This window comes from Penicillium macrosclerotiorum (genome assembly GCF_028827735.1).
Source record: "Penicillium macrosclerotiorum strain IBT 26536 chromosome Unknown utg000010l_segment0_segment0, whole genome shotgun sequence".
NCBI lineage: Eukaryota > Fungi > Ascomycota > Eurotiomycetes > Eurotiales > Aspergillaceae > Penicillium > Penicillium macrosclerotiorum.
The window spans coordinates 3,135,737-3,151,393 of record NW_026643089.1 but is presented as its reverse complement, the minus strand read 5'-3'; the positions used below and the strand labels follow the sequence as shown (position 1 = coordinate 3,151,393).

The 15,657-nt window shown below is 48.5% G+C and overlaps 6 protein-coding genes across 6 annotated transcripts; 4 read left to right on the top strand and 2 right to left on the bottom strand.

Annotated features, from left to right (window-relative positions):
- Positions 1–177: 177 nt before the first annotated feature.
- Positions 178–3,286, bottom strand: N7462_010731 (ankyrin repeat domain-containing protein; the record flags this gene model as incomplete). The annotated part of the gene is made up of 6 exons (XM_057082445.1): positions 178–840; positions 1,054–1,191; positions 1,239–1,394; positions 2,657–2,807; positions 2,859–3,003; positions 3,271–3,286. 6 exons carry the CDS (start codon positions 3,284–3,286, stop codon positions 178–180), a joined length of 1,269 nt encoding a protein of 422 aa, XP_056929485.1.
- Positions 3,287–4,553: 1,267 nt separating this feature from the next.
- Positions 4,554–5,316, top strand: N7462_010730 (uncharacterized protein; the record flags this gene model as incomplete). The annotated part of the gene is made up of 2 exons (XM_057082444.1): positions 4,554–4,914; positions 5,201–5,316. 2 exons carry the CDS (start codon positions 4,554–4,556, stop codon positions 5,314–5,316), a joined length of 477 nt encoding a protein of 158 aa, XP_056929484.1.
- An 879-nt stretch (positions 5,317–6,195) lies between these two features.
- N7462_010729 (uncharacterized protein) lies at positions 6,196–7,596 on the top strand (the record flags this gene model as incomplete). The annotated part of the gene is made up of 4 exons (XM_057082443.1): positions 6,196–6,777; positions 6,874–6,978; positions 7,006–7,365; positions 7,414–7,596. 4 exons carry the CDS (start codon positions 6,196–6,198, stop codon positions 7,594–7,596), a joined length of 1,230 nt encoding a protein of 409 aa, XP_056929483.1.
- Positions 7,597–8,215: 619 nt separating this feature from the next.
- Positions 8,216–9,334, top strand: N7462_010728 (uncharacterized protein; the record flags this gene model as incomplete). Its single annotated transcript, XM_057082442.1, has 1 exon — positions 8,216–9,334. The coding sequence occupies one exon, from the start codon at positions 8,216–8,218 to the stop codon at positions 9,332–9,334; it is 1,119 nt and encodes a 372-aa protein (XP_056929482.1).
- Positions 9,335–11,464: 2,130 nt separating this feature from the next.
- Positions 11,465–11,988, top strand: N7462_010727 (uncharacterized protein; the record flags this gene model as incomplete). The annotated part of the gene is made up of 2 exons (XM_057082441.1): positions 11,465–11,561; positions 11,633–11,988. 2 exons carry the CDS (start codon positions 11,465–11,467, stop codon positions 11,986–11,988), a joined length of 453 nt encoding a protein of 150 aa, XP_056929481.1.
- A 3,446-nt stretch (positions 11,989–15,434) lies between these two features.
- Positions 15,435–15,644, bottom strand: N7462_010726 (uncharacterized protein; the record flags this gene model as incomplete). Its single annotated transcript, XM_057082440.1, has 1 exon — positions 15,435–15,644. The coding sequence occupies one exon, from the start codon at positions 15,642–15,644 to the stop codon at positions 15,435–15,437; it is 210 nt and encodes a 69-aa protein (XP_056929480.1).
- Positions 15,645–15,657: the final 13 nt, after the last annotated feature.

Below are 15,657 nucleotides of genomic sequence, written 5' to 3'. Positions count from 1 at the left end.
TGTCCAACAGGGTTGCACATACTATGTATGATAACTAGTGTACAATATATAGAACTATTATCTGTTAAGAGCAAAGGATGTACTCTCAAGTTGAAATCTGTGCCGCGATACTCACGCACTGTCTGATTCCAATGGAAATACACCTGAGTTTAGACAGCGTATAATACAAGAGAATATTCAGACGTTGATTCCGTCAGCTTCCCGAGCATTTTGGCAGGCACCTTGATCAAGCAATATTTGTATGATCTTTTTGTTGCCTCCAATGTATGCGGTCTGGAGCGCGGTACCGAATATTCCACCTTCGGCATGAACATTGACACCTCGATCAAGTAGCATCTGAACGATCTTTTCATGGCCTCGAGTTGATCCAGCTTGGATCGCATCGCCATAAAACGAGAATTTCATAATTATAGTACCATAATTACGATCTATCCGCAGAGTCGCAGAAGTAATATCTCGGTCTAACGACCATGTGATGGTTTCGTTGGACCAGGGAATTTCCCATTGGACAGTGCCGTGATTGGAGCGTATCCATAGAGCAACATCTGTATTATTCCATGAAATATTGGGCATGTGGCTGCAGAAATCGTCCACTTCATAGGTATTGGTGTTTTGAACAAAGCGTATCATTGAGGTCTTCTCGCGCCTTGAGATGACGCAGCACGTTACCACCGAAGTTCGCACGTTGATCATCAACATCTTTGCCGTCTTTTTATCCAAATCAGCATCTTTATCGAGGAGCAATTTCGCCATCGTTTCATAGCCTTGTAGTGATGCAACCTGGAGTGGAGTACTGTAGATCGCCTCGAGCATTAACATCCGCACCTTGCTCAGGAGCATCTGCACGATTTTTCATAGCCCTTGTATAATGCGGCTGAAGACCGCGGTCATAGAATTTCGGGAATATTTTCACCGTACCTTGAAAAATAGCTACCTGTACCCTCCAATCTGAAGGCACTGATGTGAGATCCAGTGCATTGTCGCAGAAAATTCTTTGAGAATTAATGAGAGCACCTTGATTAAGGAGCATCCGCACAATATTCTCGTGACTACTTTCTTTTCTGATGCGGCGTCAAGTGCGGTACTGAATTGTCCATCTTGAATGTTGATATCGGCACCCTGGCAAATTAGTATCCGAAAAATCTTCTCATGGCCACTGAGCGATGGGGCCTCGACTGCGGTGCCATTAGTCTACCTTGCTTATTGAAATTGGCACCTTGATCGAGTATTATATACACAGTTTGCTCGTGGCCGCTACATGAGGCGACTTGGAGTGCGCTGCCATGAAGTCCATCTTGAGCATTGACATCGGCGCCCTCGACAAGAAGATTCTGCACGATATTTTCGCGGCCATTATATGATGCGGCATTGATAGCATTGCCGAATAATCCACCCTTGGAATTGAGATTATCACCTGCGTAGTCTATATCTAACGAAATATCTTTGAGAGAATCCGCGACATTATCTGGACCCAAGAAGGCTGCGTAGTATAAAGGCGATGATTCATCCTTGTCTAAAGGCGAAAATATTCATATTTTTCACTGGAGGGGTGCCCATTTGCGCGAGTTTCCTAGCGATTTGAAAACCCCTTTATACGCGTTTGAAGCGTGCTGTCTAGCACACTATAAACCGCTGCTGCTTTGTGTATAGATAGGGTTGAATCATTTTGAATTGCTTTAATAGCGAGTAGTATCCTACCATCCCTCTCTGGCGATTTTGAGCGTTGTGTAGAACGTTTGGTGGCATAGTGTGGATGGAAGATGGTAGGTAGAAAATGGGAGACGCGTTTTTGGTGGGGTGCGCAGCTCGGTTGTGAAATACGTTAAAACTCTATAGTTACAAATGAGGTATATTTAGTTCTTATAGTAAGTATTAATAATATAACTCTTGAACCAGGGCGCTCTGCGGCAAGCTTGAGAATGCAGGCAGGATGAGATAGGTCGGCGAACTTACCAACAAACCACCACACACCACGATAGAGGATGCCTCCCAAAAGGGAAAGCAGAAGCAGATGAAGCGAAGAGAGTGTGAAAGTTGATTCTCTCCCTATCGGAGATGCGAATTTATATCCTGTAAAGACTGTGTACTAGGAGCGATATCCTCCAATCAGAGATCTCCCTAGTGTTGGCTATTTCCCCACTACACTATGAATCTGTAAAGGATTCCGCATGGCATACTTCCATGGCGGCCTTAATACCTTACCCTTCCCACCCCGCTTGACCTGTCACATTTCCTATATCATTCCTAAGCGAAATTGGTGTATTTAGTCTAGGATCCGAGATTTCATCTTCCGAATCTCCAAGGTTCAGTCTGTTCAATACCGGACCTACTACATCTTTATAACTGATTCATTGTTGTTGTTGTTGTTTCCTTACCTAACCGACAGCCTACCACGCTGTCAAGTTGTACTTTTACACGAAGCAAGGAAAATAGAGAGCAGAGAGCGATGATGGTATTAGGTATGAGTTGGGGAGATTTGACCTATCTAACAGGTACCGGGCTTGCGATGCTCTGATATATATTGTTATTGTCAATATATGGACAATGTCAAAGGAGATAGCGCCGGGGTCTATTTTGGCTCTCCTTCTTTTCAATCCTAAGGAGTTCAAGGATAGGAGAGTGCTGGTATCGTTTTGCTTCCTACCACTATCCTTACACTCTCGACAGTGCGCCCATCATTCTCATTGATATAAATATGGGCAGTAAACTTGCTCATAAATGCAACTGTAATGTGTGTTGGGTCGTCGGGGTTGTATTCTACACGCCCACCCGTCAATCTCTTATAAGTACCCTGTTTCATGGCTGACCTATAATATTGTCAGTAAAATAGATTAGCGTTCCGAGGAAGGTGACTTTACATAATGAGAACAGAGGCTTTTTCTTTAGGCTCTTGCTGATACGCTTTGGCTACCTGCGGCTCCACCTGCGGCTCCGCCTCTGCCTCCGCCTCTGCCTCCGCCTCTGCCTCCGCCTCTGCCTCCGCCTCTGCCTCCGCCTCTGCCCCTGCCTCGGTCTTGGGCGGTATTTTGAGTCTGCTTAGGAACCATAGTTGCAGGTAAGGTTAAGATTGTAGGAATATCAAAGAACCAAAGCTCCTTTACAGTGGTCTTGGAAGTCTTCGGAAGAATGGTACTTGAGAGAATACCTAGGTTGAATGGGAGAATGTCCTTCTATTATAGCAAAGCAGCTCTTGAAGGGCTCGCTGGTTATGATGCAACTGGAACTTGCGTGACTCGATTGGTACCCTAGTGGATGGATTCCAAAACGTACTATTATGTTGTGTCATTTGGGCGTTTACACTATAGCTCAAAAACTGAAACCACAGGATGCTAACGCGACAAGTTCGTGACATCAATAGCTTGCTTCTATATAGCATTATTAATGTGGACATAAATTTGGAGTTATATTTTCGGTACGATATTGATCGGTATCCAATTTAATTGCCATTTTGGATTCTAAGTGGGCTTAATGATACTGAAAATAGATAAAATGAGATTCTTATATTGCCCTATATGTTCCATTGTATATGTTATGCGCTTGTGTTGCTCAATATCCAGCCTGTAGCTGCCTGCTATATCCTACACGTGCACCAAACAAGACCAAATATAACTCAACATCCAAAATTCGCCTTGAGACAGGGGCACGAGTGTCGTGCGCATAAATAGGAGAAGTGGAGCCGAGGCGGCGTACGGCGGGAATACTCCACTGGGTGAGATTGACGCAAACCTGTCCTCGTAGGACAAAAAGAGCTTATTTGTCAGCATGTGCCGGCACAGCGGTACGGTATGTGAACGCTTCTAGCTATAATTAAACCGGGAAGTTGTCAACGTTTCTAGTCTGGCAGAGTGATCAGATCGACAGGGATTGTAAACCAAACCACCCAACGTGGCTGCGCCTTCCAACAATTACATGTTGGCCAGAAAAAGATCCAGTTGCTGAAAAACAAAGATACTACTGTTGTGCTGCTCTTATAATCCAGGAAGAACTGTTTATCCGTAGCGCTTGTTGGCCTATCCAAACCTGCCAGCCAACATCACCTGACCTTACAACTCAGCGGTGACAAGGCAGTTTTGTCCGGTCCATAAACGCCTACTTCCTCCAACCCTCACCAACGTCACAGTGTGTCGCGCCATCACCAAAATCCGCCGGCAATTTTTGGAGCCCATTCGTTACTTTGAAAATTCGTCCTTGCCAGACGGGCTCCTTGACGTATCCAGCAGGGATGTAACATGTCACACTGGTAAAGTCCCAACCCAACATCCAACCCCGCTCAGTGTTACTCAAAGACCGACATGCCTCTGTTAGTCTAAATATCCAAGAGCTCCCTCAAATTATCCGATATCAAGCTGCTCAGGAGATTCATGATCGAGGCAAATCAGAGCCATTTTCCAAACTCCTTCTAGGACTTCTTGTCTTTCCCCGGGGCCACCGATCTTGCACAGTGCAGATTTTTCTGTGTGGTCCAACGAATCATTCTCTGTTTCATCATAAATTTATTATATCGTACTTGAAAGACTAAAATGGCAACAACGATGAGTCAAAAACCTCCCAAAATGGAGGCCGATTCCCACTTCGGCCGAAAGGTCAATGGTCACGTGTTCTGTGGCGATGTCGAAGACTGGATGCAGTATGACCTATCTGAGCTACCAAACTACTATCCTGCCTTCCCTGGAAAAACTCTTGATGGCGGTCGATACTTGATCGAGCATAAGGTTGGCTATGGTTCATATTCCACTGTTTGGATGGCCTACGACAAAAATACGCGGAAAGATGTGGCACTTAAGATCATGAAGACAGATCATAGTGAAATCGACATCCAAAAAAAGATCAAGGAGTATCTAGCCCAAAAGAGGATACGTCAAAGATCCGGGCTATTACTCTTTCAGCACAACTTTTCTCTCGAAGGGTATCGAGGTAATCATGAGGTTCTAGTGTTTTCTCTAGTAGGCCCGGATCTTGATTATTTTACTCTTTTCCCGAGAAACTCTGACCCGATGAGCATGGCTTATCGTATGCGCATTGTTTACAACCTTGCAAAAGCCCTTAATACATTACATAGTATTAACATTATACATGGAGGTAAGTTGAAATGACCTTCGATAATATTCTACTAGTTTCTATACTTAAATATGAGTTTAATAGATGTAAGTCCTGGTAATTGCCTACTTGGAATGAAAAGTTTTCCTACTAGGACCTCTAGGGAGCAAAAATATAAAATACTCGGCGAACCACTTAGGCAGCCTCTTACATACCCCCGAGAAGAAGCCGAAATCGGAGAAGAAGAATGTCCATTTTTTGACTATGGAGAACTTGTGAAGCCTCTACATATCCCCCAAAACTGGCGCACACTAGACGTCTATCTTTCAGACTTCGGTCTTTCAATAGAAGGTGGCCAGATTCCAACAAATGAGGGCTATCCGCCTCCGCCATACTGTTCCCCTGACCGTTTTCATGGTAGAGGGAGAACGAAAGCCTGCGATATGTGGAGTTTTATGGTTATTTTCACATTTCTTTACTTGGATAAGCCTCTTTTCAAGCAGGGGAGTATGATAAAGGATATCACTGATTGCCTAGGGCCATTTCCTAAATCGTGGAAGGCTGAATGCAAACTAAATCCGTGTAATCACAATCTACAGAACTCTTCAGCTTCAGTCAAGCGGTTAGATTCGGAGCCTGAAAAGACTAGTGTTTTACAGGGGCTTAGCCAAAGATTCAAGGAAAGACTCGCTGAATGTCGCACAGAACATCCAGCACCGATTAATAGTTCGATGCTTCGCATTATGTCTCGAATCTTTCATTTTGTCCCCGCAAACCGCATAAGAATTCAAGATCTCCTCCATGATTCTGATTTCAAAACGATTATGGGTTATTATAGGGCAAATTCGTGAAACAAAGATTGGATCAATAGCTTGATCTGATTTCCAGATTTGACTTCATGGATCGGTTAGCTATGCTGTTCCAATATAGCCTCACAAATAATTTGAGTTTTGTATTTTGATTTCAGAATTAAAATATTTGGTCCTAATTAAAAATCCGTTGGCCCTAGAAAATAAATAAGCTATTTAATATATATGCTACGGAACTTGCGCCCAAAGAAATATTAAAGGTCGCTGGCAACGAATCGTTTACAATCACATGAAGCTTGATAATTCTGACGGACAGGGGTGTCAAGACACTACAAATGGTGGCGCGGCGATGTACGGTAATGCTCTGGCGCGTTGTGTAACAGGTCAACTCGGCAGGGGGCTGGAGATGGGCTCGAGCGTGGGCTCGACGAGCCTGATCCCACCGAAAGTGCTGGTGCAGCACAACGGCGAGGAGCACACCATTGACGGGGTGCGCTTCGTTTTCCAGGTGGTGCCTGGCACAGAGGCACCAGCCGAGATGAACTTTCATCTACCCGATATCCGGGCACTGTATATACCGGAGACGGTGACAAACTGCATGCATAATATTGTGACGCTACGAGGAGCGCAGGTGCGTGATGCCAAGGCGTGGTCAGGATATCTGGACGAGGCAATCGTCCTGTTTGGGCGGGGCTCAGATGTATTGTTTGGGAGTCATAATTGGCCGACACGGGGAACGAAGGAGCTGGTGACTCGACTGGCGGAGCAGAGAGATCTCTATGGGTATTTGCATGATCAGACCGTGAGGATGATGAATTCGGGTATGACGGGGATTGAGATCGCGGAGACAATGCAGCTGCCGCCGGCGATTGCGAGAGCGTGGCATTGGCATTGTCAGGGGTTTTATGGGTCGTTGAGCCATAATGTCAAGGTGAGCATATTCCCACTGTAGAAAGTTTTCGATCAAACCTTTTGAAATCCCGGAATGAAACAAAGAGGAATATGAGGCTCACATCAATCTGTGCAGGGCATTTACCAGAAGTATATGACTTCGTTCGATGGCCGCCCCGAGCATCTGTGGCAGTACCCGCCCACTGAGGAGGGCCAGCGTTACGTCGAATGTTTCGGCGGCGTGAATGGACTCTGAGATAAAGCAGAGACGTTTATCAAGAAAGGAAATAATTGCTTTGCAGCAACGTTATTGGCGCACGCTGTCGCTTCAGATGCCAACCCAGAGAACAAACGGGCGAAACTGCTTCTTGCTTCGGCCTACGAGGCTCTCGGGTTTGGAGCCGAGAATGCAACATGGCGCAACTTTTATCTCACAAATGCGCAGGAACTGCGGACTGGTACGAAACCAGGCATGGCTGCGGGTGGACGAACACCGTTGGGCGAGAAGTTGAGTATCGATCAATGGTTCGAGATCATGTCTGTGCAACTTGATGGAGAGAAGGCTGCCGAGTCCTTCTTTACTATTGATTTCGATGTCACTGATCTGAACCAAAAGTGGAGGTTGATCGTGAGCAACGGCGTTCTGACACGATGACTTCTAGAAAGTCCCTGCCAGATCCAAGATGCGGAGGAAAACCCTCCAGACTTCAAGATGGTCCTCACAAGGCTGCAGCTTCTTGAGGTCATTCGCGGCAACAAGATTGAAGCCCCGACTAAAGGCAAGATTGAGGTGTTAGAGCAATTATTGGATTTGATTCTGGTGCAACAAGGATCCGTACGCGGGCCAAGCCAGATATAAAAAGGGCTAATGAGTCGTATGGAAAAGAAACAATTATTCTTGTCAGGATCAAACTCCAATACAAAACGTGGCAAAACCATTAATCAAACACACTGCTACAAAAAATATTGAACTAAACTAGTATATTAGAATCCTGCCTACACTATCATTCCAGTAACTCGTCTTCAGGCACAGAGTTAGATGCCCCCACAACTTAATGGCTTTATGACTTCAACTCCACGACGCTTTTGAATTAACTTCTGAACCTATATACACTTTAATTCCGGGCTATGAGCCAGTATCGGGACGACTTTCTTCCAAAAGCGGGCGGATTTCATTACTTTCGACGCTGAAGTTCAGACTTTCGTGAACGTCCGATCCGTTTGATCAAGAAAGCTGGCCCCATCTACTCATCTCCATCTATCCCGAACCAGGCGCCGATGGCACCGCGGTTTAAGAGGTTGAGAAGTTGAGAGACCCAAAAAGTCCATGAACCTGACAACCTCCATACGTCATTCAGAACCAGAAGCTCGTCGGGACCACCATCCATAATAACAACACCTCATTCCAAGCCATCCTAACCTCCTAGAGCCCTGGTATCCATTGACATTCATGAATAGATCAGTTGCCAGCTTCTGCCATGGCGTCCTCCCCAGCCACTGCATCCCGATCCGATCTCGCCAAAACCGCCAGTCGCTACCGGACTTTCGCAGCCATCCTCTCCTGGCTCGACCGTTACCTATCGTGGCCACTGCCACCGCAACCTTTATTCGAGTTGTTCATCCCGTCCACCGTTAGTCGCATCCCTGGCTCCATCCCACTTTACTTCTTCACCGCATCCAACCGGCCGCTCTACCGAGTCGACGAAGAACAGCCCGAACCCTTACGTCCCGTTCTCATCAACTTTCACGGCGGCGGATTCTCCATCGGCCACGCCCTAGACGATGCCCGTTGGATTGGCGCCGTGCTCAAAGCTCACCCTGACGCTGTCGTCATCAGCGTCGACTACCGTCTCGCCCCGGAGCACCCATTCCCCGTACCAATTGAAGACGGGGTCGACGCCGTGATGTGGCTGTGGGAACATGCGGCTCAGTACAGCCTGGACCGAGCGCGCTTCGCGCTCAGTGGCGCCAGCGCCGGCGGTAACCTGGCCTTCACTGTGCCGCTGCGCCTGCATGAAGAGCTGACCAACCGCGCACAGCGGCAAGGCAAGGCGGTCGCCATCGGACTGGCCGGTATCGTCGCATTCTATCCGAGCACAGACTGGTCGCGGACACGCAGCGAGCGTGACGCGACAAATCCGATCGCGCCGCAGAAGAGCATGATCTCACCGAGCTTGTACGCCTTCTTCGATGAGTCGTATCTACTGCCCAAGGCCCTGCCCAAGAAGCCCGGCTCCGAGGAGATCGATATGGCGCATCCGTATCTATCGCCGGGCCTAGCGACGGCGTGTCTGCTAGAAGCCTCGTGTCCGGCGAATGTGGCAATATACACGTGTGGCTGGGACCAACTCCTCGCAGAGGGGAATGCGTTCCGGGAACGGCTGCGCCAGCTGCGGGGCGGGGAGGACGAGGAGGGCGGTGGCCATGTCGGCGGTATGACTATGGAGGGGACGATTCATGGATTCGACAAGAAGCCGTCGTTTTGTCTGGGCAATCGGAAGCGAGACCAGATGTATGGCGATGCGGTTGCGCAGCTAGACATTATGTGGAGGGAGGGGGCGCTGTTGTCGTCCCATTCCTCCTCTCGTTCAGAATAGAGATGTTTTTGTTTCACTTTTCTTGCGTGGCTGTTGATATTGAAACGTCATCTGGATATCATCAGCTGGGACCTCATGGTCTCCGTGCAAGCTGAATTCTATGTTGATGTAGTTGATCTTCATATCCAATATGGTTAGCATAGGATCGGGATGCGCCCTGCCGAATCACGGACATCGGAAAGTAAACACGAGTGCCCGAAGCGGGGCTCGGCGGGGTAGAAAAACCCAGGCGCTGGTTTTCTTGTGCTGACCTTTTTCTCGATCAAATCCTTCTCATCCTCTTCTTCGTTTCTATCAATAACAACTCGATCTTCAGGTATGATCCCGTCTCTCTTAGTTGTGGTCTCCGATCGGAGGTCCTCGATACCAGCCCTACGGACCACCAACGCCAGCTGAGTAGTTTTGGTGTAGCTAACGGCTCTCGACAGATCAACCAAAGCATCCTATCCGATAAACAATATGTCTGGACACCCAAGCTGCCCCAAGTGCGGTTCTGCCATCGACGGGGCCGGTAAGAGCTGCGGCTCCTGCGGCGCGGTTCGTTGAATTCAGATTCCCCCAAGGTCCCCTGGCCCTAACACGATCTAGACCTGCCCTGTTTAAATCCTTCACTTGGGCTAAAGCAGCACCAGTGGAGAGAATGTCTCGGATTAAGTGACACAGGTGGAAGCGGGATTTCTTTGCCATGATTACAGTCGTTGTGGTTGAAGCGATGAATTCGGGCGGGGTTTTAGGATTTTTCAGATGATAGTTATTGGACAGGATTTCGCTGTCAAGAATACACCTCCTTCTTGAAGAGCTATCTCCTTCAATCAATATAGGCTACTAAATATGTCCGCTATTTTTAAGAAGAGCAAGCCGGAAGTTCAAGCCTCTCCCCCAGGTACAAAATCCCATGAAAAACTGTGTGTAAATCCTAAATTTTTACTCTGTGAAAAGGTACCTTCCTCTTCATCGCTAACGCGCTGTTTAGCATATTCTGTGCCCTTACCAGTCAGTACAATCTCTAATTTCTCTCAAGATGCTTGACTGACCACTCGCCGTGCGAGACTTTGCTTCCATCGCTGACAGTGATATTTTCGCCATGTACGACCTCCATAGCTTCTAGACAAATGAAAATGCAGCGAGAACCTTATATAGCACCTGATAATGGCGAGAAATTGGTAAATTATGATGCCTCAGCGGTCAATCTCCTATAGGGCTGGCTTATCAATAGGCAGTCTGGCGTGCATGCAGATTGGCGCAAACCTGGCTAGTAATTCTATCATCAATCGCTATGTAACTGGACTGCTGTGCGAAAGAGCGACTTCGATGATTTTGATTGCAAAGCAACTAATGAACATGAGCAAGCGCCTAATGTTATGCAAGCTCTCTAATATGACAGCCGAAGATGACTCCAAGCAACATCAGGCTCACTCACGGTGGATTTCTCCCCGTGAGCAGGTTTCTCTGTTCAAAGCCAGGAGCAAAATTCAAGAGCATCCCGATGTTGCCTCGTTCAAGATGTTGCGACCTATACGCAAGTTTTGGAGCGTAATTATCTTTTGGATACCATTTATCCTGCCGTCCTTCATATTTATCTAGAAGATATCAGGGGGAATATTCCTAGTAAATCCTCAATCCGGTTACTGGGTGCCGAGATGATTAGCTCGGCTTTGGATGCGTGAGTCCCTGTTTAGAGCCCCAGAAGTGAACGATATGATCCGAGCTTCCGAAGACATGAGGGTCGCAGTATCAGAGTAAATCAAAAGCAACAGTGACGATAGCGAGTTTCGTGGGCTTACTCTATCCAAGAGCATCTCGCTGTTCAAAACGTCCGTCTGCGCGAGATTCGCCCCGCAAATGTCAATGTGGGGCAAACGATGAATTCAAAATCCTAACTCCGAATACCGAGATGAGTGACTTCATAATTGTAAGCGCAATCAGTGATTCATCTTTAGGGAGGGGGGCTGCTGTTAAGAGAAATCCTTCCATAAGCGTGAAGCTAAAAATATCATGACATAACCAAGCTCAGCTTCTCCGCTTTTGCTACATAGAATCAACTCTCGCCCTTGAAGATACGTAGATTCTACCATCAACTCGGTATCATCAAAAATATCTACTATACCAATTTCCATCCCATAATCCAGCATGTCACCTCTTCTCAATCCGCTGCCCATCATTATCTTTGGCCGGAGTGCCCAAATCGGAAAGGTCGTGCAAGAAGGGCTCGCACCCAGGTATGAAGGTAACTCATTCTTCTGGAGCAATGATTTACCACCTATCACCAAAAGATCTCATACGAGTTTCAACCTTCAGTGATTCATTTCTTTTCGTCCGCAACAACAGCCACGACAGACCTCCCTCGTCTGCTGGCGGGGCAGGAGCCTCAATCTCCTGATGACAGCGGGATCGGTACCCGTAATTACGCCAACCCTGCTCGGGCCGTTGTTTTCGGCCGGGGGTACGATAATGCAGACGTGGACGAGCTCCGCAAAATAAGTGAAGGGAGCAACAAAGATCCGGTGGTCTGGCTCATGGGCGACCCCGAGAAGCGGCCAGCAGCACTGACCCCAGGACCGGGGTACGCCCAGGCAGCGGCAAAGGACGCGAGAGATATACTTGATACCTGGAAAAAGAATGGTGGGGTGCGAGACGAGGTGCTCCTTTGGTGATTTATTATCATTGGGAGTTCAAACTACGAATCTTCAAAGGATGAATGGCACTGGTACGTTGAGATTATAAGATTGCAGTATACTACCTTGAGTATTCATGATCTAGGTATCAGCTGCTTGTTTCCAAATGCTGTTAGGGAAATAGATGACTCGGATATTTAAAGGTTGTGTTGCCTAATGGCAAACTCTTTAGCTTTGAAGGATCCGATTTCAGTCCACTAGCCTTGTAAATGTGAGTGCTGAGAAACGAATCAGGTGTCCTTGCGCACCATATATTGAGGTAATATATATTTCGGGAGCTAATCTCATATAACCTGGCTATACAATAAAAAACGCCATTGTGACTGACTGAACAAAAGATTCCTTTTTTACTAAAGAAATTCTACCCGGAAGACTAACACAACGCTAAATATATAGAAATAAGGTTAAAACAATCCGTAGGCATTCCGCCTTCCCGGGTAGGCCAGTTGAGCAAACTTCAACATAGGGTAGTACGCAGGTCCTTAAAAGCTTCTTCTAATTAGATGAAAACAGGCTAAGAGAGTGTAAGAAGTATGACTGATGTCTCCGAACTACTTCCATGACCATATTGATCTGCTTCCATACCATGCTTCATCATCTCCAACAACCTTGGGTATCTATTTATAGAAGTCGGCCAGAGTACCGAGTCGAAACTGGCGATTCAATTCGCAGGATGAATACACTATCCATTTTTTTTTCAGGCGTGGGAATACGATATTGCCACCAATTTTGAATACTATTTTTGTGACGCGAAAACTGTCACTGACCTGACAGGGCTAATGATCCTTTCCTTCAGCTGTGGTTAGTCCAATTTTTGTTACTACGGTTGTCTACGGACTAAAGCTATCGCCACTACGTGATAGCTTTGGTCTTCCAAGGGGAGGCGGTTAACCGAGGAGCTCCTCCAGTTGACCATGATAGCCGAAAATAGGTCACGGACGCAACTGGAGCAGCTGCAAGCAGCCCAGTGGAGGAACCCCTCCACGCTATACCCCGCATCCGCGAGAGCCACGCGACAGCTTCCCCAGACAGCCAAGACGCCAAAAGGGCTTTGCCTGAGAGGCCCGGGAACTCGGGACATTTCCTAGCGAGGGCTAGCCAGGAATTTTCGGAGGGACGAGAGAGGTGAGATACGGCGTGGGGAGGAAATAATCGGGATGCGGGCCCGACTTGGATTGCCGTGCAGGGGTGTTAGATTGCCCGTCAGCCATGACGTGAGGCTGCCCGGGGGTTCGGGGAAATTAGGAGAAGAGACGATCAGTCGTCGCTTTTCCCGCGCTTCGGCCCAGGCCGTTTTGAAACAACGCTTGCTGGTTGGGCAGACCGCAAGTCTGATAGGTCGAGACTCGAATGAAAAACAAGAATCATATCACGGGTGAATTAGGAAGCCGAAAGGCTGACGTGATTGGCAACCGATTCAGAGAGTTGACGGGGGGCCGACGGATCAGGCCCAATGTTGATGAATGTTGACCCGGGGCCAGATAACGGAGAAAATTCCGGGTGCGCGGGGTGGGCAAAACGGATTCATTTCTCAGGGCTTACTCGGGTGCTGCTGATGGAGTCAAGTGGACAAGGTCACCCGTGTTTCGGAGGTATTGTGTACCTGCCGCTTCGTGCCAACAAGGAGATCCTGACCGATTGGAAGGCTTTTCCGGGGAAAGCCAGTCCCAAACCCATGAGACCCTCTTGCTCTCTTGCCCCTGATGGCCTAGAGGTCGTGGTCATTTTGCGGAGGGACCAGGGGGCGAACCCCTTCTCCACCCGGCCTTCCTCGATCGGGATTGACGACAACGCCTTCGTGGTTCGAGACTCCGGTTGCTCGCTCGGCAACCGAGTCACGCGGAAGGGCAGAAAAAGTCGAGAGTCACACTCTGATCAGGTGAATGCCGGGAATAGAAGCCCCTACGTAAGCGTTTGTAAACAAATAGCGCAAAACAAGGGCGATCGGTTTCGCGCACGAATGGCATGTGTGGGATCTTCGAGCACCAGAAAATGTAAAATGCACAAGGGGGAAAGAAAAGCAAGAAAATGAGAGGCTCGCCTTCCCGAGGCCGCAGCCGGGTCGGGATCCGCCGCTAACCACCGGGAAAGAGGATCTGGGGTCAGTGATCGAGAACATGGGCCCTTGACAAAGAAAGCCGTGGCAAAGCGACGGGAATGCCACGAGAAATCCCGGGTCTCAGCCCTGCAGACCGCTTGTTCTTTGTCCATAGACCAGATGATCTAGATTGAGACCCGGCTGGTGTTGTGATACACCAAAAAGAGCGAAAGAGGAAGAGATAAAGTCGCAGACCCAACGACTGGCTCATACTCTTCAACTGGGCCGAGACCAAAGATGGCACGTAAGATGTATGAGTTGCTTCTGCATGGGATGGAGTCGCTGGGGTTACTGAAGTCAGTGGCTCGGGCGGTCCAGGTACGGTCGGGCGACGGGCCTCGATCTCATTGCTCTCTGACGCCGCCAGGCATGTGTATTCTCGTGCTAGTCAGCGAAAACGACGGCAGGACCCAGCGGCAATATCTTCTGCCCACCCGAACATGCCTAGGAAGTGGGCGAAGTGGAAATATACGGGTTCTGATTGGTCCGTGCCGCCGCGATCGATGTCGCAGATGCATCATCCTCGGCTGGCTAAACGCCGTTATTGGAGTAGGGTGCTCGGCGGGAGGATCCTGTAGTGTCCAGACATGGTTCCGACCTGTGACCGCCGGGAATCGCTTTTTTTTTTTCGTCATTCGGGCACGAAAAGAAAAAAACCTCTTCCAGACTCACGATGTGTCGCGGCATCCGACATGAAATCGGGGCGAGGGAAGCCGAGACGCGTACGGCGCAAATGAAGAAGTCCCGAAAAGCGCACGGGATCGACGGCTTATGTCAGCCCCCCGCGATTCAGCCCGAACTATGAAACCGCAGCAGGGAACCACGTCCTAAGGACTCCGGACTCAGGACATGGTGGCAACCCGGGCTAGTGGTCTTCCCCGAGTATTGGCGGTACTAGCGATACTCCTACTTGTACTCGAGAGAGTTGCCCAAGTACGTAACTACCAAATTACGGGTTTGGATCGGCTCACTGGTGAAGTCATTGTGCGTCATTTCCTCCGTCCGTGGCTGACGAGAACAACCAGACAGATGGCCGGGCCGGGCATTTTCACAAGATGATTGACGAGTAGAGATAGTCGTAGAGCCTAGGTTGAGGGAGGAGACTCGAGAGCTAATTCTATTTCAAAGTTTCTATTGTGTCGTAGAAAGATAAAAGTTGCCTCGAGTCGCCCCCAAATCCAAATCCATCGTCAGGCATCATTCGTAACCGCCGACTTTAGGACTCAGCCATTCCGCATTCCCATAATTAGCACTGCGGCTTTTTTTTCGCTCTGCACTTCCCCACTTGGTACAGACTGCGTACGGGGAATATCCCTTACCTGCGGTTTTACCTGCGTTCCCGGCACCGTCGCCGTTCCGGCTTGAATTCGTGTCCATCTTGTCCACCACCCGCTCGGGTCAACTCGGACGCCTCCCCAGTTGCAACCCACGGCAACGCTTCCTCATCGCCAACCGCTTCAGCTCGGCCCTCCGCCCCGACATCACCCGTGGAACTGTGGAGTAGCGCAGGGGCAAAGTGGACAAGAACCTCCTTCATACCATCTGGAATC